Source organism: Myotis lucifugus, unplaced genomic scaffold (genome assembly GCF_000147115.1).
Source record: "Myotis lucifugus unplaced genomic scaffold, Myoluc2.0 scaffold_412, whole genome shotgun sequence".
In the NCBI taxonomy this organism is placed as follows: domain Eukaryota; kingdom Metazoa; phylum Chordata; class Mammalia; order Chiroptera; family Vespertilionidae; genus Myotis; species Myotis lucifugus.
The window spans coordinates 911526-937046 of NW_005871460.1; the positions used below are offsets into that span (position 1 = coordinate 911526).

The 25521-nt window shown below is 44.3% G+C and overlaps 2 protein-coding genes across 2 annotated transcripts in view; both read right to left on the reverse strand.

Moving 5' to 3' along the window:
* Positions 1 to 25521, reverse strand: part of LOC102419975 (putative uncharacterized zinc finger protein 814) — a 52089-nt gene that overhangs the window by 11016 nt on the left and 15552 nt on the right. Inside the window, exons 4-5 of the mRNA XM_023743753.1 lie at positions 10117 to 10268; positions 9090 to 10032 (exon numbers count right to left, since the gene is read on the reverse strand). Of these exons, the coding sequence (XP_023599521.1) occupies positions 9090 to 10032; positions 10117 to 10268 (1095 nt within the window). The remainder of the gene's footprint in view (positions 1 to 9089; positions 10033 to 10116; positions 10269 to 25521) is intronic.
* LOC111823165 (zinc finger protein 773-like) lies at positions 20145 to 21986 on the reverse strand. Its single transcript, XM_023743759.1, has 2 exons — positions 21645 to 21986; positions 20145 to 20770 (listed from the first exon to the last, which is right to left on the reverse strand). Exons 1-2 carry the CDS (start codon positions 21675 to 21677, stop codon positions 20465 to 20467), a joined length of 339 nt encoding a protein of 112 aa, XP_023599527.1. The 5' UTR covers positions 21678 to 21986; the 3' UTR covers positions 20145 to 20464.

The window sequence follows — 25521 nt, forward strand, 5'->3', positions numbered from 1 at the left end:
CCAATGACACTGGATCTCGCTGGACTCACCCATGAACTTGGCATATGGCGTGTAGAGAGCTTGTAGTCCAGCCGGATCCAGGACCACCCAGGCCCTGATGGACCCACAGCCGGGAAAGCCCCGAATTAGTCTGTGCCGTCCTCCCTGCAGCCTCTGCTCTTTCCGTCAATATTCACAGCCACATCCTCAGGGACCTTCAGATGCAAGTCACCCCCGTCCTCTCTGCTCTGCACTTGCTGTGTCCTCAGAAGCCACAACACTCCTCTCCCCCCTCCACCTTCCTCACGGTCCTCCACGCGGGACTGAGCTGCAGGACGGGACAGGCGCCTGCACCCGGGCTGTCCTGTCGGTATAAGTAGCGATGAGGGGAGGACCCGGGGGACACACTCACCTCAGCCCGTCTCCTCAGCACCGGCGCCTCCATGGCACTCGGTGGGAGGAGCGGGGCGGGAGCAGAAGCCGCTGCAGGAATGGCGGTCCCTGTCCCGGCCCTGGGCGGGTCTGGTGGCGACTCCGAGCTTCAATCCCACGTGTGCACTGTGAGCACCACTGGAGGCTCCCACCATGGGCTGTGAGGCGGCGACGACCACTCTCCAGCCTTCTCCCCGGGACTCTGCAAACAAGTACCGCCGACCGCTTAAGACAAAATGGAGAAAAAACTACGGGTCCGGTACACCAGAACTTGAAAAACGGAAACGCCTTTTCTGAGCTTCCATTGGCTCAGCCTGGTGGCATTCCACGCCCGGCCTTCTGGGTAATGTAGTTCCTACGCTCCGTGGCCAGGCTCCTGTAGTTCCTCAGCAGACTACAGGACTGGTTTTAACCCGCACATAGCCCAAGAACACACTGGGAATACTCAGGGCCCTCCAGCGCATTCAGGGAAGGGGATTTCTAGAACAGGTTTGTTTCTGTGGGACCTGCCTGGCTTCCTTTAGCTGCTGGTTTTGCATATCTTTCTTCAGAATCTGCTCTTTTCTGAATGACAGGCAATGTGTGTTCTTTCAGGGCATTAGGCTTCTGTCCCCTCCAGGCTTAATGTAGCTTGCAGAGGTTGCTTAAGTGTCTAAAGCACCTATCCTCCCTCCATTTTACGAAGGTAATGTCTCAAAACAGACATCACTATTTAAGAGCATCTGCTTCTGCGGCCAAAGTGTCAGCTCTGCCAGGACTGCAGTGTGGATAAGATGGCCAAGAGACATTTGAAAAAATGCTCAAAGTCACTGATTCTCAGAGAGATGCAAATTAAAGCAACAATTAGATCCTACCTCACAACTGTCAGAAAGACTACCATCAACAAAGGACAAGTGCTGGCGAGGATATGGAAAAAAGGGAACCCTAGTACACTGCTGATAAAAATGCAGACTGGGACAGCTCCTCTTATTTACACAACTTCAGCTCAGCCCAAGGCCCCTCCATTTGTTGTCCCATAGTACCAGGCACTACTGAAAAGCAGAAGCCACCATTTCTTCCCTGCCCTGAACTGACTAGCAATACTTGGCCTTTTACTCTCTTGGAAAGTAAAATAAATTTCCTCTTTGCATTACTTCTTTTAGTTGTGAATTCTTTCACAGGCTGTATCACCACCCAAAACTTAACAGTATTCCTTTATTTTGTGGAGTTAAGGGAATTATTGTGAAAGAAGATGAAGGAAATGACATTGTAGAGGCATCATAATTTTCCCTTCTTTTCTAGCTTCTTAGGTTAGTCTAAGAATTAAATGGATATAACATAGATTAACAGGGCAAAACAATAAAAAAGTTATTAACATGTATACCTACTGTATACATCAAGCATGTCACACTTGCAGTCCCTGGGCTGCAGGAAGCCCACAACGAATATTCATTAACGATGACTCATTTATTTCAGGCCTTCCTATTCAGCATGTCTATCAAAATAAACCTACATTTCTATGAAAATTAAAGCTTTTATTTTTTTTGCGGCCCACATAAACTTAAACCTTGTTTATATGGCCCGTATTAGCCTTTGAGTTTGACATATTGGTATACATGGAAACGACGAAAAAAAACCAGAGTAACTGGCCAAAACGGCAAACACCATCATCTGAAAAGCCACCTTCACCTACAATAAAAAATTGTTGTGTGTGGAGAGTGAGTTAGGATGGATTGTCAAGAAAAGCACAGTATGAACCTCAGTTGTGGCTCAGTGTGCTGTGCACTGTGGTGAGGGCTTGTATTCAAAAGGTCTCTGTTCCAACCAAAAGACTCATGGTGCAGACACAGGAGACTGGGAAGGAGGACAGGAATCCAAAACATGATCCAGGCTGCAGGGAACACATGGTGAGAGCCATTGTCTCATTCTGCCAGTAGGAATATAGAGGACAGAATCACATGGCAGTGGGTCCTAAGCATGAATAAGAGGTAAGCACCCGTCCAATGAGACCTGGATCATGTAGGCCTCCAGCATCTCTTCCAATATTACGTCCCAAAATTCACGTCAAAGTGTATCCTCTCCTGAAGGGTGTCAGTGTTGCATATGAAGATCATTTGAACAGGCAAGAAATTCATCACAGCGAATGGGGTCACAGCATGACAACCAACATGTGGGCAAAGGTGCAGAGACAAAGTGCTAATAACCGAGGTCTCCTGAGGGTCATAGTCTGTGCTGAGATCAAAGGGAAGGCAGATAAATTGCAGCTCACTCTTAAAAAAGGTTCCCCTGGAGAAACCACTGCAGCAGAGAAGTGATAGCCTCCCCCTGAACACGGGGGGGGGGGGGGGGAGGGCGGGGGTAAGTGCTCTGAGATGTAAAGGCATTGGGAGGAAAAGCATAACTGCAACCGTGGAAACAGGAGCTGCAGCTGAGCCACCCTTGTCCTCAGACTGTACCTGCTCCAGCAAGCGCTGCACATCAGTGGTAGAGACTTTGTCTGACCCTGGAGAAAATAATGGTTAGTATCCAGCCCCTTGAATCTGACACTTGTCTGTGGTGTAAACTTGGGGAGCTGACTTCATTTCTGAAAAAGACACTGAACTTTTTCAGCAATTTGATATGGGACGCACCACAATGAGACCTGAGTGGCACAGCACCTGCCTCCATGCAGCACAGTTGGTGGCTTCATATAGGTCCCATTTCTCACTAAAATGCACCCAAAGACAAAGGTGCTTGCGGGCATCTGGGGAGTGAGAAGTGCTTGCCTGGGAAGGTCTCTGCAGGGAGTGGCTGGAGTTGCTGAGGCCAAGGCAGGCTGCAGGCACAGCTGCCTTACACAAGTAGACACCTTACCACTGGACCTTCTTCAATAGCTCTGGCATGGACATACCTCATACTTGTTTTTCACAGTATGTGCCCACCCATGTGCCCTGAGTGGCAATGGAACTGTGACCTCCTGGTTCATGGGTCGACTGAAAACCCTTGCTGGGCTCTCATCATTAATGTCTCTCTCTCTCTCCTCTCTCTCTCTCTCTCTCTCTCTCTCTCTCTCTCTCTCTCTCTCCCTCCCTTGCTCTATGAAATCAATGAAAATATTTTAAAATTAAGTATATTTATTAATTTAGTAAAATAAATTAAAATGTTTTTAAATATATTTTTATTGATTTCAGAGAGGAAGGCAGAGGTAGAGAGAGAGAGAAACATCAATGATGAGAATGATTGGCTGCCTCCTGTAGTCCCCACACTGGTGATTGAGCCCGCAACCTGGGCACCTTCCCTTGACTGGAAGCTCACCCAGGACCTTTCAGTCTGAAGGCTGATGCTCTATTCACTGAGCCAAACCAGCTAGGGCAATTAAAATATTTTTTTAATGAAAAAAATATTAAAACATATTATTTCAATACAAAAAAAATGTTTATTTCCTAAAGTAAAAAAGGCACAAAATGAGTGAAATTCCAACATCCATCTTTGTTGTTCCACAGTCCTATTGTTAAAGAAAATTGCCAAAACTCATAGCATATTAGGCAGAACATATGACGTTTTAACAAAGATACAGACTCAGCAAAGACATTTCTGAGAAAAGGCTCACCATAAATTCCTAGAAAAAATACAATCAAACAGTGAGGCTGCACAACAAACTTATCAAAAAAATGTTTAAATAAATTATGATTGATTGAACAAATTATTCTCTAGGACAGGGGTGAGCAACCTTTTTGTGAGTGTGTGCCAAAACCACCAAAATCTCTGACTCAAAATTCTTCTACGTGCCAACCCTGTTTTGAGAACTTGTTACACCTACTTGGTATCTCTTAAGGTGTACGTATGTGAAGAACCTTGAAGAAATACATTCATTTGAGCGACAAAAACACAGTATATGATGAGAAGTTAATTTATTTTTTAATGTATACATGTACACTGATAGTCCGACAGAAAACTTAATGATTCCATTTGATATCATCAGTGGGGCTTTGCTGCTGTGTCACTGATGACAGAGATTTTACATCAGGTTTATATTTCGTGACCTTCAGAGATATGCACGAGGTACTACTTTCATCTGTCAGGCTACTCCTATTACGAGACTTAACAAAATTCATCACTGAGAACAAAGATTCACAAGTCTATGTGGATGAAAACATGGAGAGTAACACTATTGCAAAGTTTTTTAAACACAAAAATTTTTCTGGAATGGCATTCCAACTCCTCAATAGTTTGTTTTCGACACTTCTCTCTGGTACTCCTGACTCTAATCGCTTTTTTTTCAATGTTTTCCAAGTCAACTCTAAGGTCAATGAATTTCTGTTTCCAAACTGAGCTACTCTGAAATTCAATCAACTGCATTTCAAACTCAGCCATTTCTATCCATGAAAACATTTGTAAGTTTAGTTCCTCCAGTTTTATGCTGTCTGGAAAACTCATGAATTTTGCTCTCTTCCAGTTCTCTGAATTTCGTAAATCTTGACAAGAACTGCTCAATAGTTGACTCCATGATGTTTAAAAACAGCTTTTGAAGGCTTTCACAGACTGTTCTGTCATCTTTTGGGAGGTCTTTGATGTGCCTCTTGAGGTTTGGGAAAGATATAAATCTCTCACCATCCACATCCCTCTCAAGGACTTCCAGTTTCATTTCAAAAGCCTTTATGTTACCAAACATAACATCAAGTGTCTTGCCAGTTCCATGTAATTTAACATTTAAGTCATTCAACTGTTCATAAAAATTGTAAATGGAAGATTATGAGAGGGTTTCACGTGTCAGCAAAAGTTACTGGCGTGTCATGTTTGCCACGTGTGCCAAAGGTTGCCCACCCCTTCTCTAGCATGTGGAGAATGTGAATCCCTAATACAGTGCTAAAAAATGTAAAAAACTACAATCAGTTAAATTTTATTTTCTATTTTTTTTTAATATATTTTATTGATTTTTTACAGAGAGGGAGAGAGATAGAGAATTAGAAACATCGATGAGAGAGAAACATCGATCAGCTGCCTCCTGCACATCTCCCACTGGGGGATGTGCCCGCAACCCAAGTACATGCCCTTGACCGGAATCGAACCCGGGACCTTTCAGTCTGCAGGCCGACGCTCTATCCACTGAGCCAAACCGGTTTTGGCTTATTATCTATTTTTAAAGAATAGTTTAATAACTTTTAGAGAGAGAAGGAAGAGGGAGAGAAACATTGATGGAAGAGTGCCATATCACTTGGAGTGCGGGAAATGAGTTAAGTCGGCTCGCGTGAATTGCGCGTACTCCGCGGGAGCTGTCTTTAACTTGGTTCATATAGATTTGCGGTGGAGTGCGGGAAACGTGTAAACTCGGGCCGATTGTAACTGCGTATTACCAAATATTTGTTTGTAATCCACCCTTTTGGTGGATGGAACAAAACCAAAAGACAGAGCCATCTTATATTTTGGCGGGAAATTCACCCGCACTCCAAGTGATATTGGCCAGCCACCTCCTGCACACCCACTTCTGTGGATATAGCCACAGCACAGGCACATATCCCACTGATAATCAAATCCACAACCTTGTGCTGCATGAGAGGACGGACAAGTACTGACCCACACTGGCCCTGGTGGTATATTCCATTTAGATCACAATTTGCTAATCTCGGTAAATTTAAACATTCATCTACTCAAAAACCCAGATTATTCACTGTAGTTTTGACAAAGGTAAATAACACTTATACACATACATGGAATTATACAGAAATGTTTGTAACATCTTTGTTAGAAATAACCAAGTATTTATTAAAATGGACAAATTGATGGTGATATATCAATGATAAGAATATCTATCACAGCCCTAACTGGTTTGGCTCAGTGGCCGGTCTGCTGAATGAAGGGTCCCAAGTTCATTTCCAGTCAAGGGCATAAACCTTGGTTGCTGGCAAATCCCCAGTAGGGGGTGTGCAGGAGGCAACTGATCAATGTTACTAACTCTCTACTCCTCTCCCCTACTCTTTGTAAAATCAATAAAAAATATATTTTTAAAAAAGAATATCAGAAAAAAAGATGAGTTACTAACATAACTTTAATGAATCTCCAAGTATTTATGAAACATAATTAAAGCAGAAAAATACTTAGAAAAATAAAGTTCTCTAAATCCTTGAAAACTATAAAATCTGTGAAGAAATGGGACAGGTTAAAATAGGTCATGAAGCAATTACACAGTGAAACATATGGTCAGCAATATGAATATAACTAGAGGCCCGGTGCACAAAACTTTGTGCACTCGGGGGGGTCGCTCAGCCCGGCCGGTACCCTCTTGCAGTCTGGGACCCCTGAGGTGTTGTCCACCTGCTGGCTTAGGCATGCTCCCTGGGGGGACTGGGCCTAAGTGGGCAATCAGACATTACTCTGGCAGCCAGGGAGCCCTCAGGGGAAGTCCACTTACCAGCGGGGAGCAGGCCTAAGCTGCAGTTGGAAATCCTTAGCACTACTGAGGAGGCGGGAGAGGCTCCCACCACCACTGCTGTACTGGCAGCCGTCAGCCTGGCTTGTGGCTGAGAAGAGCTCCCACTGTGGGAGCGCACTGATCACCAGGGGGCAGCACCAGCATTGTGCATCTGCCCCCGGTGGTCAGTGTGTGTCATAGTGACATCATTCCCAGTCGTTCTGCTGTTAGGGTCAATTTGCATATTACCCTTTTATTATATAGACTAGAGGCCTGGTGTATGTGGAGGCTGGCTGGTTTGCCCTGAAGGGTGTCCCTGATCAGGGTGGGGGTCCCTGGCCAGCCTGGGTGAGGGGCTAATGGCTGTTTGCAGGCTGGCCAAGCCCCCCGAGCCACCCAAGCTCCCAGTGCAGGCTGGCTGGAAGCAGCTATATGAGGTTTATTTATCTTCTATAATTGAAACTTTGTTGCCTTGAGCGGAGCTGACAGCCGGCCAGGGCAGGCGGGAAGCTTGGCTTCCTCCAACGCAGGGGCAACCAAGCCTCCTGCTTGCTCCAGCTCCATGGCTACCAGCCGCCATCTTGGTTCGGTTAATTTGCATATATTGCTCTGATTGGCTGGTGGACGTGGCCTGTGAGTGTAGCAAAGGCACAGCCAATTTGCATGTTTCTCTTTAATTAGATAAGATGATGGTTTCAGTTTCACAAACATGTCACGATTTCTGAAACACATGTAATTTACTCATAGCTGTTAAAAATGGTTCAAGGTAAAACAAATGTACGTTCACCTATTTTGGAAGAACAGGTTTGGCAACTCTATATTCAATCCATGTTCTCATGCCCTCAGGGTGAGAGTCTCAACTTAGTGACAGAAAATGTAATAAACAATGAAGAACTTTCACCCAAACCCACAAAAGCCACATTCCTGGTCTAAAGACCGCCATTGTCTCCCATCTTTCTTTTGATGCCAGCGAACCAATGGCTCTGATGGGAACTTCTGAGAAGCTACAGGAGCAACAAAACATCTTGATTGTAATCAATGACAATGACTGCTTCACAGAAGATAAACAAGCCTGGAGTCCCTCAGATCTGTGTACACACAACTCTTGTAGTCTTTTCCTAAAAATAATGCCGGGATGCACAGTTAGGTGAGGACCATTCCATCTAAAGGAGTGCAGTCTCATCCAACCACAATTAGGTCAGTGTTTCTGTAGTGAAAGGGTTCCCCCTGAATGCGATGGTCCTCAAACCAGTGACCATCACCCGTGATATTGTAGGCATTAGGGCTTATGTCCCTCTGCAAGACCTGGGTAAGAGATTCACTTCATATGTATTGGCATCGCTTGCAAACAAGAAAAAAATTCATGTTTCCAGACACACTTGAGGTTGTCACAGCTACACTCTCTTTGGAGTGATCTCTATGTGTTGACACATATTCACATGAGAAGTAGAGTGTCCACAGTGTTTCCTAGGAAAATATGGGCAGTACTGTAAATTTGCCGAAAACTGAACTAATTTCTGAACCATACTGTTCCCCACGCGCAAAAATGTGTGAGACCCCTAAAAGTTTTTCACCTCTTCATGCTTGGAAAGCCCAGATCTCCTTATAAACTAACCTATCGAGTAAATAGAACACCCCAGATTAAAGAATTCTTAAGAAAAAGCCTTCATTATTTTACAATCCATAGAGACATGAGACTGGCAGTTGTTCCGTTGATGAAATAGGCACGCAATAAACTCATCATTAGCATCTAGGGAAAGTGTGTCCCTGAAAATGGCAGGCCCTCTGCAACATTATGTTTACTGTGGCCAACTGTAATGAGTCCTATTTGGCAACACAAGACAGGGAAAGAAGAAAGAACTAAGGACTCAGGTATTCCTCATTTCCATCAACAAATTAGAGTCTGACTTAGCTTCCCTGGGAATGGGAGGATGGTGACTGATGCCATCTGTAGGGACCTTATAGGTGGTTCAGGTGAATTACCTTCAGCAACAGAAATGTGCAGTGACACAGATCTGGCAGTACATCCTATATGTTAGAACGTGCAACATAATTACATAGTGTTCCAACATAAAAACACAGAAACACAACAGCAAAAACACTTATGGGAACTTTACATAATGTAGGTGATTAAATGTACGATACAATTCAGAAAAATGAGGACTCACAAATTTTCTTGTACTATTGTTAAGTCCTAAGAAACTACATTTCCTACACATTTAAGAAATTTCTCACATTTGTACTCTTATGCGGAGAGGGAATTTAGAAATTTGGCTGAGAGATACCTCACATTAATTGCACTCTTAATAGCTTTCTCCAGTGTGAACTCTCTGATGATACTGAAGACCACTGCTCCTTTTAAAAGAATTCCCACATTCAGTGCATTTATAAGGCTTTTCTCCCGTATGAACTCTCTGATGTTGATCAAGGATGGTTTTAGTGGTAAAAGATTTTCCACATTCACTGCATTGATATGGCTTTTCTCCTGTATGAACTCTCTGATGTCGATCATGGATGGTTTTAGTGGTAAAAGATTTTCCACATTCGCTGCATTGATATGGCTTTTCTCCTGTATGAACTCTCTGATGAAGATGAAGGGCAGACTTAATGGTAAAAGATTTGCCACACTCACTGCATTGATAAGGCTTTTCTCCAGTATGAACACTCTGATGACGATGAAGGCCAGACTTAATGGTAAAAGATTTGCCACACTCACTGCATTGATAAGGCTTTTCTCCAGTGTGAACTCTCTGATGATATAGGAGACTTTTTCTACACTTAAAAGGTTTTCCACATTCACTGCATTTATAAGGCTTTTCTCCTGTATGAACTCTCTGATGTCGATCATGGATGGTTTTAGTGGTAAAAGATTTTCCACATTCACTGCATTGATATGGCTTTTCTCCTGTATGAACTCTCTGATGAAAACGAAGATTACCGCTCTGGGTAAAAGATTTTCCACATTCACTGCATTTATAAGGCTTTTCTCCTCTATGAACTACCTGATGGTAACGAAGGTAAGTGCTCCGGGAAAAAGATTTCCCACACTCAAAACATTTATAAGGCTTTTCTCCCGTATGAACTCTCTGATGAATACGAAGGGTAGTGCTCCGGGTAAAAGATTTCCCACATTCACTACACCGATAAGGCTTTTCTCCTGCATGAACTACCTGATGTCGATCACGGATGGTTTTAGTGGTAAAAGATTTCCCACACTCACTGCATTGATAAGGCTTTTCTCCAGTGTGAACTCTCTGATGATATAGGAGACTTTTTCTACACTTAAAAGGTTTTCCACATTCACTGCATTTATAAGAGTTTTCTCCTGTATGAACTACCTGATGGTAATGAAGGTAAGTGCTCCGGGAAAAAGATTTCCCACACTCAAAACATTTATAAGGCTTTTCTCCCGTATGAACTCTCTGATGAATACGAAGGGTAGTGCTCCGGGTAAAAGATTTTCCACATTCACGACACTGATAAGGTTTTTCTTCCGTATGAACTACCTGATGATCATGAAGACCAGTACTCCGTGTAAAATATTTTCCACATTCAGTGCATTTATAAAGGTTTTCTCCTGTATGAAGTCTCAGCTGTCGATGAAGGTGGGTCTTAGTGGTAAAAGCTTTGCCACATTCACTGCATTGATAAGGTTTTTCTCCAGTGTGAACTCCCTGATGAAAACGAAGGGTAGTGCTCTGAGTAAAAGACTTCCTATATTCACTGCATTTACAAGGCTTTTCTCCCATATGAACTCTCTGATGTTGCTGAAGGATGTTCATAGTGGTAAAAGATTTACCACATTCCCTGCATTTGTAATGCTTTTCTACAGTGTGACCGCTCTGTTGATAATGAAAGCCAGAAAATTTGGTAAAAAATTTTCCACATTCAGAGCACACACAACACCCACTTCCAAGATGGAAATCTTTTTCCTGAATAAACGTGTGGGTGCAACTAATGTCTTTCTTACATTCTTTTCTGCTGAAATAATTTTTTCTACTTTGAAACGTCATCCCACGCATCAAAATAGCAGTTGGACTGTCCCTGGTCTGAGAAGCCTGTAGGTAGAGATGTCCAGATTCCGTAAGGACACTCTGCCCAACCTCCCCACAGGTGAAATGATTCTGGGACACATTGAAATTGCATCTGTTTGCAAGTGACATCCTTTCCGGAATTCTAATGTACGTCTGTTCTCTCACATGCTGCTGGTGAAATGTTGCACACAAAGAAAATCTTTTTGCACACGCTCCACACCTCAACAGTATCTGTCTGTGTTGTGTTCCCTGCAGCTCCATCACGCGGAAAATGTTTCCCAGGACTATCCCACAACTCTCACAGGGGTGGCTCTTCTGGGAAGACAAGGCTAACTTGGGATTCCTTGCCTGTGAAAATCTTCCAGAAACCTTTTGTTCAGTCGGGGCCTCCACATTCTCTTCTCCACAGCAGCAACCTGAACAAAAGTAAATGTAGGTGAAGTGCATGTTGAGCTGATAAAAACAGAATATCTTCAACACAGATGTTTATCTGTCATGGCTGAACACGATTTCTTTCTTTATTTTTATTTTTAAATATATTTTATTGATTTTTTACAGAGAGGAAGGGAGAGGGATAGAGAGTCAGAAACATGAGAGAGAAACATCGACAAGCCGCTTCCTGCACACACCCCCACTGGGGATGTGCCTGCAACCAAGGTACATGCCCTTGACCGGAATCGAACCTGGGACGTTTCAGTCCATAGGCCAACGCTCTATACACTGAGCCAAACCGGTTAGGGCAAGGATATGATTTCATACAATGATTTTCAAGACGACTGCGTCAGACTCTCAAGAAATGGCTGCTATATATATAACATGACTCAAAAGGTCACTGAATGAAGAAAATCTCACCAAGGGAGGACAAAAGCATAGGCTGGCATAAAAGGAAGAGAGGCAGTGGTCTGCCCATTATTACTCCACAAATGGCTTCCTTTAAGCCCTTTCATGCTGGCAATGCGAGTCTGTGTAGAATAATTCCAATGTGTTCAAAACCATAAATGATCAATCATATTAGAGCATGTGGTGTTCAGCGTCAATGTAATAATTCATGTGTACTGTAAGGCCTGCAGGCACAGAACAATATTGAAGTGCAGTAAAGCTAGATGTTTGAAAGAGGTAGGGGTGCAAAGTTTGGAGAGGTTAAGGGTATCCACAGGCTGGGAATCCCAATAGAATGATCACTGTTAAAACTGAAACGTGCTGAACCGGTTTGGCTCAGTGGATAGAGCATCGGCCTGCTGACTGAAGGGTCCCAGGTTCGATTCCGGTCAAGGGCATGTGCCTTGGTTGCGGGCACATCCCCAGTAGGGGGCGTGCAGGAGGCAGCTGATCGATATCTCTCATCGATGTTTCTAACTCTCTATCCCTCTCCCTTCTTCTCTGTAAAAAATCAATAAAATATATATTAAAAAATAAAAAATAAAAACTTGAAAAGTGTCAACATTAAGCAAGAAGTAGAATTGGGTGAGGAGTGGGCAATGGTAACAAAACATTGTTGAACAAAATGGGTTCCTAGTTATGAATGTAACAAAGCCCAGGCATGAAAACTCCCCCCACAGTCCTTCACCAAGGCAAGACTGCCTCTGGGTCTAGCCTGTCACTGATAAAGGCATGTTTCTCCTGTGATATACAAAGGATTCTGCCTCTTAAATCCCAGTTGAGCCACTGCATGGGATAAATGATGCAAATTTTAGAAGAAAAACTAAAAAGATGGATTGTCAGCAATGTGGTAGAACAACAAAGGACAAAAGAGATCACGGGCAAAAGGCCTAGGAGACTGACATCAGCAAGATGGCAGAATCAGAGATAGAGAAACTTTCCCCATTCAAGAGTAAGTAGATAGCTACTCATGAGAAAAACATCCCACAGGAAATGGTAATAAGAGTATCATGAAGATACACAGCAATACAGAATACCAAATAAGGAAAACTGCATAGAAAGGATGACAGGAAACTGAGTGAGCAATCACATTTGAAGATACCTAAGGTCAACAATCTACACTAATAAAAGAGAAACATGGTAATTAGCGTACGACCGCTACCCTTCCCATTGGCTAATCAGCATATCCTTATGCAAATTAACTGTCAGCCAAGATGGCGGCCAGCAGCCATGCACTGAAGCGAGCAGGGAGGCTTCCTTGCTCCAGTGACTGCGGACTCCAACGTTCCCCGCCTAACTTGCCGGCCTCTCAGCTGCAACTCTAAGCAACTATGTACTATGTTGCAAATATAGAAGCTAAACAAAACCCCAGAAACCGGCTTTCAGTCAGCCCCGGACCGCAACATTGTATCGATGTTTTCAGCAGCGAGGCCTCAGAGCTAAAGCTGGCCCAGAATAAAAAAAAAAAAAAAAAGAAAACAAGGAGCGGTTGGGAGCTTCAGTCACTCGCCAGCCGGAAAACAGCCCTCAGCCCCTCACCCAGACTGGCCAGGCACCCCAGTGGGGACCCCCAACCTGATCCAGGACACCCTTCAGGGCAAACCAGCCAGCCCCCACCCATGCACCAGGCCTCTATCCTATATAGTAAAAGGGTAATATGCCTCCCGGCACCGGGATCAGCGGAGCAGCGAGGCTCCCGGCACTGGGATCAGTTTGACAGGGAGCAGCGCCCAAACCCCCTGATCGCCCTGCGGCTCTGTGTGTGACAGGGGGCGGGGCCACAACCTCCCTATCCGCCCTGCTCTGTTCGTGACAGGGGAAGGCGCCCCAACCCCCTGATCAGCCCTGCTCTGTGCCTGATAGGGGGGAGCTCCCCAACTCCCTGATCGCCCTGCGGCTCTGTGTGTGACAGGGTGCAGCGCCCTAACCCCCTGATCGGCCCTGCTCTGTGTGTGACAGGTTAGAGCCATAACCTCTCCATCGGCCCTGCCCTGAGTGTGACAGTGGCAGCGCCCTAACCCCCTGATTGGCCCTGCTCTGTGGGTGATAGAGGGTGGTGCCCCAACCCCCCTCCACGGGCGTTGCTCTGTGTGTGACAGGGTAGAGCCATAACCTCCCCATTGGCCCTGCCCTAAGTGTGACAAGGGGTGGTGCCCCAACTCCCCTGATGGGCCCTGCTCTGTGAGTGACAGGGGGCAGCGCAACAACCCCTTGATCCGCACTGCTCTGTGTGTGACAGGGGGCGGTGCCCCAACTCCCCTATCGGCCCTACTCTGTGAGTGACAGGGGGGAGCTCTTCAACCCCCTGATCGGCCCTGCTCTGTGTGTGACAGGGTACGGAGCCCAAACCCCCCTGATGGGACATGCTCTGTGAGTGACAGGGGGCAGCGCAACAACCCCCTGATCGGCCCTGCTCTGTGAGTGACAGGGGGCAGTGCCCCAAACCCCTGATCAGCCCTATTCTGTGTGTGACAGGGGGTGGCGCCGCAACCTCCCCATCAACCCTGCCTTGAGTGTGACAGGGGGCGGTGTCCCAACCCCCCAATTGGCCCTACCCTGAGCGTAACTGAGGGGGGCATCGCAACTCCTGATCCGCCCTGCTCGGTGCATGATGGGGCGGCGCCCCAACTCCCCAATCAGCCCTGCTCTGAGCCTGACCAGGGGCTGCACCTAGGGATTGGACGTGCCCTCTGCCACCCGGGAGCAGGCCTAAGCCAGCAGGTCGTTATATCCCGAGGGGTCCCAGACGGCGAGAGGGCACAGGCCGGGATGGGGGACCCCCTCCCCTGAGTGCACAAATTTTTGTGCACCGGGCCTCTAGTAAAAGTTAATAATAATTAACTAACTAACTGACTAAGTGAGTAAATAAATAAAGCAAGGGTCAGCCCTAGCTGGCTTACTCAGTGGATAGAGTGTAAGCCTGGGGACTGAAACGTCCTAGGTTCCATTCCAGTCAAGGGCACAGGTCCAGTTTGTTGTGGGTTCAGTCCCAGTACGGGGGCATGCAGGAGGCAGCTGACCAGTGATACTCTCTTATCATTAATGTTTCTCTCTCTATCTCTCTTTCTCTGTCTCCCTTCCTCTGAGAAATCCATAAAAATGTATTAAAACAAAAGGGTTAACCCTAGCTGATTTCGCTCAGTGGATAGAGCATCAGCTTTTAGACTGAAGGGTCCCAGGTTCCATTCTGGGAAAGGGCATATGACAAGGTTGGGGGCTCAGTCCCTGCTGGGGGGCGTGCAGGAGGCAGCCAATCAATGATTCTATCTCATAACTGATGTTTCTATCTCTCGTTCCCTCTCTCTCCCTTATGAAATCAATAAAAATATATTTAAATAAATAAATAAAAGGGTTAGCATTACCACTATCAGCCACTGTGCTAGTCTCATTGATCCTAGTGGCCTGTTCTCTAAAAGCCTGGACATTTAAAAACAAAAAACAAAAAACACAGAATGCCCTGGCCAATGTGGCTCAGTTGGTTGGAGCATCCTCTAGTGTATCAAAGGCTGGAGGGTTCGATTCTCAGTTAGGGCACATTTCAGAATGAGGCTTTCATATCCGGTTTACATGTGTGCAGAAGGGAGCTGATTGATATTTCTTCCCCACCTCTCTCTCTCCCTCTTTCTTTCTCCATTTCTCTTCCTCTCTATGTAAAAGGAATCTAATTATATAAACAGCTAGGGGTTCTGACGGCCTAAACGACCAAACTGACAACTGAATGCCGGAACTCAATCCTGAAGTAAGTGCTGGGTCGATGACCCAGCACTGACTGCTGAGGCTGGTGGGCAGGCAGGGCCAGGCAGGAGTCACAGGTGGGACTCAGTCCCAGGTCATGTAAGTGGAAACCAAAAGATATAGAAACAAAGAAGACCTATCCCTCCAACTGGGAAGATATTCACAGAAGAATAGTAGGGAGCCAGAACTCCCACCATCTCATAACAAAATGATTACCCATCTCCCTCCCCCTTCACCCCTCCGCCAAAACACACACCTACAAATCTTGGGCCATGTGGGGAACCTCGACTTCTACTCTCTTCTTGAAATAATGAGATGGCATTTCACCCTGCCATTACCAGAGCAATAACAAAGCAAGTCAGATACAACGGGCTTGACAAGATCAAGAGTTTCATCATGCTCAAAATTTCTAAGTTTCAATTATGAAATTATTCATACAAAGAAGCAGAAAGATCTAAAACTGAATAAAAGAGATAACAGAAACTAACACTATTAGTGATGATAGAGTTATTTGATAGTAAGTTTAATGCAGCCATCAAAACAATCTTTACATGAGTGATTTTGAACATCATTAAATGGGAAAAAAAGCAAGTAATGGCAAGTAAATAGAAAGTCTCAGCAAAGAAAATGAAGCTATAAAGAAAAACCAGATGAAAACTATAGTACAGAAGACTATTATAACTGAAATAAATAACTCAGTGTATAGGCTCAAAACAGAATGGATGGAACAGAGGAAACACTCAGGGAACTAGAAAATTTAACAATAAAAATATCCAATGAGAATAGAGAGAAAATGGGCTTGAAAACAGCAACAGAAAAAGAGCAGAACCACAGGAACCAGTGGAGTCATAACAACAAAAACAACAAATCACCACAAAATAAAACTGTAACATTTGGAGTCCAGGAAGAAATGAAAGAAGATGCAGCTGAAAGAGTACTTGAAGAAATAATGGCTGAAACGCTTCCAATTGGTCAAAAGACAGAAATCCTCAATTTTAAGAAGGTCAGCAAATACAAAATGAGATAAACCCAAAGATAGCAACACCCACATCATAAATTTATGAAAAATAAAAACAAAGAAAAAAATCCTAAAAGTTCTGAATGACAAATAGCACTTCATCTATAAGGAAAAAGTAATTCTCATGACAACAGGTTTTCCATTAGAAACCATAAAGTCTAAAAATAAAGGAACTGTCAACAGAGTCCTATTTCCAGAGAAAATATCCTTCAGCAATATGGGGAAAATCAAGGCTCCTCAGAAAAGAGAACACAAATGTAAACAAGAATTGATAAAGGATAATATCCAAATCTCAAAAAATATATGAAATATATTCAATATCATCTATCCAGGTAAACTCAAATTTATTCCTCCATGACTTACCAGGATAGGTAAAATTAAATAGGTTTATAATACTAATTACTGGGAAGTATCTGCAGGATCTGGAACTCTCATTCACTGCTGGTGGTTGTATCACTTGGATAAAAGGATGTGCAAAACTGTACCTACTAAAATTAAACATATACCTACATCATGAGTCCTTAAATTTACTGCTCTTATTATATCCAAAAGACATGAGCATATAGATCCTCAAAATCATATGTGAAAGGATGTTTAGCGTAGCTTTATTCATAATATTTTCAAATTAGAAACAACTTACAAATCTGCCTACAGGTAAAAGGAAGAATGGTAGTAAATATCAATAGTAGAATACTACACAGCTATAAAAGAAGAATAAAATCATGCTAGGAAGAATATGGGTTAATTTCATAGATATTATGTTGAGCAAAAGAAATGAGACACAAATAAGAATACATCATATAAATCCACTGATATGAATTTCATGAGCTGATGGTACTATCAATGATTATAAAGGTCAGAAAATTAAGAAATTCTGAGGGTCGTCATCAGAAAGGGGGATGAAAGAAACTTCTAAAATCTTGAAAAAGATTCTACAACTTATATTGGGTCTTACATATGTAAAGAAGTTTGATCTCTACATTTATGTTTCATGCACAGGTGGAGTTAAATGTAAGTGCTTTCTAGCACTGAAAGTTGCTTCTTATTTGAGCTTGGGTTCCTCAATTTTCAGAGTCCATGCTATTCTCCATTATGTCATATTACCCTCTGAAGATAAACAGTGCCATCAAGATGTAATTCTTCCCTGACTGGTTTGCTCAGTGGATGGAGCATTGGCCTGTGGACTGGGGCGTCCCAGGTTTGATTCCAGTCAAGGGCATGTGCCCTGGTTGCGGGCACTTCCCCAGTGGGGGATGTGAGGGAGGTGGCTGATCAATGTTTCTCTCTCATGGATGTTTCTAACTCTCTATCCCTTCCTCTCTGTGGAAAATCAATAAAATATATTTTAATGAAAAAAAAAATGGTAGGGAGACAAGCAGTTAGGAGCCAGTGGTCCCCGATTGGGAGAGGGATGTCTGATTGGGCCTAAACCGGCAGTCGGATATCCCCAAGAGGTCCGGACTGGAGATTAGAGAGGGTGCAAGCCGGACCAAGGACACCGTCCCTGCCCCCTCTCTCCCCCAAATTTCATGCAACTGGCCTCTAGAAATACTAAATACATAAATAAATAAATAAGAATTTCAGGGTAGCCAAATACAGAAGTGATCTAGAGAAAAAGGAAATAAAACAACCTACCAAAGCTTCTGTATAACATTCAGAAAATGGAATTCTAAGGAGAAATTTTATAGAGATAAATGCCTACATTGTCATAAAAGATCTCAAAGAACCTAACATAGCACCTCAGGAAACTAGAAACACAATAGGAAAGTAAACCCAAAGGTCTCAAAGGAAAAATACCATAAATATTAGAACCAACATAAACAAAAGGGATTTAAGACAAAAGAAAGGAATACCTAAAAGGTATATTTTAAAAATATGTAAAAATGTGGAAGCGTTTAGCTACACTAAAGCAAAAACAACCAACCAAAACCAACCAAAAACCAAGCCTCAAATAAGTTAAAAAATAAATGCAAGAGCCCTAACTGGTGGTTTGGCTCAGTTGATAGAGTGTCGGCCTGGGGACTAAACAGTCCCAGATTTGATCCAGTCAAGGGCACGTACCTTGGTTGTGGGCACATCCCCAGGAGGAGATGTGCATGAGGCAGCTGATTGATTTTTCTCTCTCATCAACGTTTCTAACTTTCTATCCCTCCTCCTTCCTCTCTGTAAGAAATCAATAAAATATATTAAAATAAAAAGACATGAAATATAAGCCATTACACCGGTCACTATGAACCACAATGCATCATAAGAGACGGTGATGTTAGCACATGAACTGACGCTCCATAGAGAAATTTGTCAAAATCCCACTATGAGCTTCTGAAATTAATAAACAAATTCAGAATCCTGTCCAGGTGGCTCAGTTGTTGAGTATGTGGTCCTGATACACCAAAGTTGTGGATTTGGTACCCCATCAAGGCACATGTAGGGGACAACCAATGAATGCATAGATGAGTAGAACAGCTGATCTGTGTTTCCCTCCCTTTCTCTGTCTCCTTACTGTCTCTAAAATCAATAAGTAAATGCTGCCTGGTATGTCTCACTGATTGAGCACTGACTCATGAAATAGACGATCACAATTCGATTCTTTGTTAGGACACCTGCACTGGTTGCGAGCTCAATCACCAGTGGGGGGTCGTGCAGGAGGCAGCTGATCAATGACTCTCTCCCTCTCATCACTGTTGCTTTTATGTCTCTCTCTGCTCCCTCAAGGAAATAAAAAATACATATATTTAAATAAATAAATAAATAATTACAAGAATAAATAAATACCCCTAGCCACTGTGCTTCACTGATGAGAGTGCTAGCTTGTGCACTGGAGGGCTAGGGTTCGATTCCCAGTCAAATACAGGTACCTGGGTTGCAGGTCCGCTCCCCTTTCTCAGTAGGGGCTCATATGGGAGGCAGACAATTGATATTTCTCTCTTTCTCTCTCTATTTCTCTCTCTCTCTCTCTCTCTCTCTCTCTCTCTGTCTCTCTGTCTCCCACTCTCTCTCTAAAAAAACAATCAATGAAAAAAATATCCTCTCTATTTTAGGTGAAGCTAATACAAGAATAAAGAATTAAATTCAGCCCTGACCTGTTTAGCTCAGTGGATAGAGCCTCAGCCTGCGGACTCAAGGGCCCCAGATTCGATTCCGGTCGGGGGCATGTACATTGGTTGCGGGCACATCCCCAGTGGGGTGTGTGCAGGAGGCAGCTGATCGATGTTTCTCTCTCATCGATGTTTCTGGCTCTCTATCTCTCTCCCTTCATCTCTGTAAAAAGTCAATAAAATATATTAAAAAAAATTTCTAGGTTTCAATTATCAAATTATTCATACAAAGAAGCAGAAAGATCTAAAACGGAAAAACAATATTTAACTGCTAAGCACTAGTAACAAGCATCTGAGCTTGCCAGAAACATAGTGGCAGTAGACCTGCTGAACGCAGGGTTGCGAAGAACATGGAATTTCTCACCCTAACCAGTTCGGCTCAGTGGATAGAGCCTCAGCCTACGGACTCAAGGGTCCCAGGTTCGATTCCCGTCAAGGGCATGTACCTTGGTTGCAGGCACATCCCCAGTAGGGAGGGTGCAGGAGGCAGCTGATCGATGTTTCTCTCTCATCGATGTTTCTAACTCTCTATCCCTCTCCCTTCCTCTCTGTAAAAAAATCAATAAAATATACTAAAATAAAAAACAAACAAACAAAAATCATGGACTTTCTGGAAAAACAGGTGTGGGGGAGCAATATCTGCAAAGCACAATTAAGCACATACAAAAATATGTGTTCCTGTATGTTGTAAGCAATTAATATATAAAATATACAAGGTATTCCAAATATTCTTTAACGAAAAAAAATATAGTTAACAAACTGGATAAGCATGTAATACAACTTTTCAAAATATATTTACACATGACCAATAGGAATACAGAAAATGTTTTCCTCACTAATCAAGGTGGAATTCCTTAGCTGCCAACAACACTACCAACCACAAGTCCTTCCCTGTGAATTTAGTGCAGCGGGGAGTATTGGGACTTCAGGAATAGAAGGGAGCAGCAGAAACAGACCAACCCTCCCCAGGACAGCAACTACCCAGATAACTGGAAAAACAAGCAGTACCACAGTCTACATGGGAGGACAGAGCACACCCTGGGGGATGGGGCCTGGGAAATGGCAAAGCCAAGTCCAGGTCAATGGTGATAGTGAGGGTCTTACCCAGCGAGGATATTAGTTCAAAGTTCTCCAGCATCACATTCACGTACAGCTGTCTCTGACCCTCATCTAAGAGGCTCCATTCCTTCCTGGAGAAGTACAGGGCAATGTCCTCAAAGGTCACGCCAACCTGTCAGAATTAAGACAATTGAAACCAGACCTGCCTTTCTGAGAACCAGTAATCCTACTCCTTACACACCTTCCCCCCCTCAACCTCCTCCAGGGCACCCGGTTAGTGTGGACACCAGGCCCTAATGCCAGTGCAGGCTGCTCTCTCATCACAGTCCCATTACTCACTGCATGGCCCTCAGCAGAGCAGCTGGGTTGGGTGGGAAGGATTGGGGGAGGGGAGGGGAGAGGGCAATGCCATTTAAGGTCTGGCCAAGTCTGCAGGGCCCCAGCCTTCCTGCCAGCAACACCACTGCAGTCTCCTAGATCCTGCCGCCAAGACAAAGCCAAGCGTCGGTTTATGCTTCACCTTTAGGTCCCCACACCAGATCCCGGGACCATCAGCTCACACTTCCTCCAGATGTGCACACCACTGGGTATGTTTATCCCCTTCCCATGTTCAGATCCCAGGTTCACTCCCTCAGCTCTGCCCCCTTCCTGCTCCAATGCCACTGGGTCTCGCTGGACTCACCCATGAACTTGGCATATGGCGTGTAGAGAGCTTGTAGTCCAGCCGGATCCAGGAACACCCCAGGCCCCTGATGGACCCACAGCCGGGAAAGCCCCGAATGAGGCTGTGCCCTCCTCCCTGCAGCCTCTGATCTTTCAGTCAATACTCACAGCCACATCCTCAGGGACCTTCAGATGCAAGTCACCCCCGTCCTCTCTGCCCTGCACCTGCTGTGTCCTCAGAAGCCACAACACTCCTCTCTCCCCTCCACCTTCCTCACGGTCCTCCACGCGGGACTGAGCTGCAGGACGGGACAGGCACCTGCACCCGGGCTGTCCTGTCGGTATAAGTAGCGATGAGGGGAGGACCCGGGGGACACACTCACCTCAGCCCGTCTCCTCAGCACCGGCGCCTCCATTGCACTCGGTAGTCGGAGCGGGGCGGGAGCAGAAGCCGCTGCAGGAATGGCGGTCCCTCTCCCGGCCCTGGGCGGGTCTGGTGGCGACTCCGAGCTTCAATCCCACCTGTGCGTTGTGAGCACCACTGGAGGCTCCGACCATTGGCTGTGAGGCGGGAAAAGCACTCTCTAGCCTTCTCCCCGGGACTCTGCAAACAAGTACCGCCGACCGCTTAAGACAAAATGGAGAAAAAACTACGGGTCCGGTACACCAGAACTTGAAAAACGGAAACGCCTTTTCTGAGCTCCCATTGGCTCAGCCTGGTGGCATTCCACGCCCGGCCTTCTGGGTAATGTAGTTCCTACGCTCCCTGGCCAGGATCCTGTATTTCCTCAGCGGACTACAGGACTGGTTTTAACGGGCAAATAGCCCAAGAACACAGGGTATACTCAGGGCCCTCCAGCGCATTCAGGGGAGGGGATTTCTAGAACAGGTTTGTTTCTGTGGGACCTGCCTGGCTTCCTTTAGCTGCTGGTTTTGCATATCTTTCTTCAGAATCTGCTCTTTTCTGAATGACAGGCAATGTGTGTTCTTTCAGGCCATTAGGCTTTCTGTCCCCTTCAGGCTTAATGTAGCTTGCAGAGGTTGTTTAAGTGTCTAAAGCACCTATCCTCCCTCCATTGTACAAAGTTAATGTCTCAAAACAGACATCACTATTTAAGAGCATCTGCTTCTGGGGCCAAAGTGTCAGCTCTGCCAGGACTGCAGTGTGGATAAGATGGCCAAGACACATTTGAAAAAATGCTCAAAGTCACTGATTATCAGAGAGATGCAAATTAAAGCAACAATTAGATACCACCTCACAACTGTCAGGAAGACTACCATCAACAAAAGACAAGTGCTGGCGAGGATATGGAAAAAAGGGAACCCTAGTACACTGCTGATAAAAATGCAGACTGGGACAGCTCCTCTTATCTACACAACTTCAGCTCAGCCCACGGCCCCTCCATTGGTTGTCCCATAGTACCAGGCACTACTGAAAAGCAGAAGCCACCATTTCTTCCTTGCCCTGAATTGACTAGCAATACTTGGCCTTTTACTCTCTTGGAAAGTAAAATAAATTTCCTCTTTGCATTACTTCTTTTAGTTGTGAATTCCTTCACAGGCTGTATCACCAACCAAAACTTAACAGTATTCCTTTATTTTGTGGAGTTAAGGGAATTATTGTGAAAGAAGATGAAGGAAATGACATTGTAGAGGCATCATAATTTTCCCTTCTTTTCTAGCTTCTTTGGTTAGTCTAAGAATTAAATGGGTATTACATAGATTAACAGGGCAAAACAATAAAAAAGTTATTAACATGTATACCTACTGTATACATCAAGCATGTCACACTTGCGGTCCCTGGGCTGCAGGAAGCCCACAAGGAATATCCATTAACGATGACTCATTTATTTCAGGCCTTCGTATTCAGCATGTCTCTATCAAAATAAACCTACATTTCTATGAAAATTGAAGCTTTTATTTTTTTTGCGGCCCACATAAACTTAAACCTTGTTTATATGGCCCATATTAGCCTTTGAGTTTGACATATTGGTATACATGGAAACGACGAAAAAAACCAGAGTAACTGGCCAAAACGGCAAACACCATCATCTGAAAAGCCACCTTCACCTACAATAAAAAATTGTTGTGTATGGGGAGTGAGTTAGGATGGATTGTCAAGAAAAGCACAGTATGAACCTCAGTTGTGGCCCAGTGTGCTGTGCACTGTGGTGAGGGCTTGTATTCAAAAGGTCTCTGTTCCAACCAAAAGACTCATGGTGCAGACACAGGAGACTGGGAAGGAGGACAGGAATCCAAAACATGATCCGGGCTGCAGGGAAAACCTGGTGAGAGCCATTGTCTCATTCTGCCAGTAGGGATATAGAGGACAGAATCACATGGCAGTGGGTCCTAAGCATGAATAAGAGGTAAGCCTGGTGACTGAAAAGTCCTAGGTTCCATTTCAGTCAAGGGCACAGGTCCAGTTTGTTGTGGGTTCAGTCCCAGTAAGGGGGCATGCAGGAGGCAGCTGACCAGTGATACTCTCTTATCATTCATGTTTCTCTCTCTCTCTCTGTCTCTCTCTCTCTGTCTCCCTTCCTCTGAGAAATCAATCAAAATGTATTAAAACAAAAGGGTTAACCCTAGCTGGTTTCGCTCAGTGGATAGAGCATCAGCTTTTAGACTGAAGGGTCCCAGGTTCCATTCGGGAAACGGCATATGACAAGGTTGGGGGCTCGGTCCCTGCTGGGGGGCGTGCAGGAGGCAGCCAATCAATGATTCTCTCTCATCATTGATGTTTCTATCTCCCTTGACTGGACTCAAAACTGGGACACCATCAGTCCGAAGGCCTACGCTCTATCCACTGAGCCACTGAGCCAAACCGGTCAGGGCAGGAATATTTTCTTTTTCAATGATTTGCTACTCATTCCATAAAGCCTTTAAACAGGCCTAGTTGAAAACACATCTTTATGCACTGCTGTGACAGTTCATCCTCAGAAGCAGATGGGATCCTTAGTAAATGATGGTTGACGCCATGAAACATCATGCTGTGGCTTTCCTTCCACAGCTTTAAATTCTTCGGCTCACACTGTATTATATTTTCTCAGCTCACTGTACTTTCCTCAAGATGTTGCGAATGAGGAGGCCTCACATTTGTAGAAAAAATAATTTCCTGGTAGCCAGTGTTTCAGCAGAGCCATATCTAAAGTTAATTATCTCACCTCTTGGGAATCAGTGTCTTTAATTTACCACCTATTCAGACCTACCTGCTGTCAGCCTTCATAGAGACTTTTGTCTTCTAGCTATATAAATACTGCTCATTGTATAAACTCCATTATGCCTTTCCATAGTTTGCTCTAGCAATATTCTCTTCCATAAATAATGATCATTCTGCATGCAGACACTGTAACTGCATGAAGAGGTGAAATAATTATTTCCAAGCAAGGTTGTGAGACCCTAGGATCCACAATCTTTCTCTCAGGTGCAGATGCCCACTTTCCAAACCTTGAATAGTGCCAACATGATAGCCATGTATACAACAAATAGTTTGGCTCAAAGGATGGATCCTTGGCCTGTGGACTGAGGGGTCAAGGCTTTCATTCTGCTCAAGAGCCTCTACCTCGTGGGGGCTCAACACCCAGCCAGTTCAGGGCATGTTTGGGAGTCCACCAAATGATTTGTTTCTCACACACAGATATTTCTCTCTTTGTGTGTCTCTCCACCTCCTTAACACTCTCTAAAACTCAATGGAAAAATCAGAAGTTGAGGGTTAAAAAGAAACAAAAAAATGATTGATCAAAGAAAATATTCTCTAGGATGTGGAGAATGAATCCCTCATATACTGCTAGTATAATGCAAAAATGCACAATCAATTTTTATTTATTTTAAAAGAATATTGTACTGATTTTTAGAGAAAGAATTAGAGGGAAAGAAACATCTATATGATAGTGCAACCTCAATCATAAGGCTTGTGCACACCCCATTTTGGGGATCTAGCACACAACCAGGACCTTTTCCCCACTGGCAATCCAAGGCCCAACACTAGGTTGCAATCCAGCCTTTATATCTGACACTTGTTTTGTGGGGAAGCAAGTCTGTATACGTGCGAGCACCTGGGTGTTTACTAAAATCTTTATGCTTAGTCTTTAGATGTCCTTTGTTAAAGGACGCTGCAGACACATGTGTGATCTCAAGGATGCTTACCCTACTGATAGTATCTAATAGTTAATTTTGATTCAAGCTGTTGTTACAATAAAAGCCTAAGGAGGTAGGTGAACGGGGCTGTTTGGTTCTGTTATCCAGGCAGTCCCTTAGCCC

What these genes read in the sequence shown, in the direction of transcription:
- LOC111823165 (XM_023743759.1), bottom strand. Translation starts at nt 21,677, where the DNA reads ATGGAGGCGCCGGTGCTGAGGAGACGGGCTGAG. An exon ending in TGCTGAGGAGACGGGCTGAG is followed by an intron (nt 20,771 to 21,644) that starts GTGAGTGTGTCC and finishes TAATTCTGACAG; the next exon opens with GTTGGCGTGACCTTTGAGGA.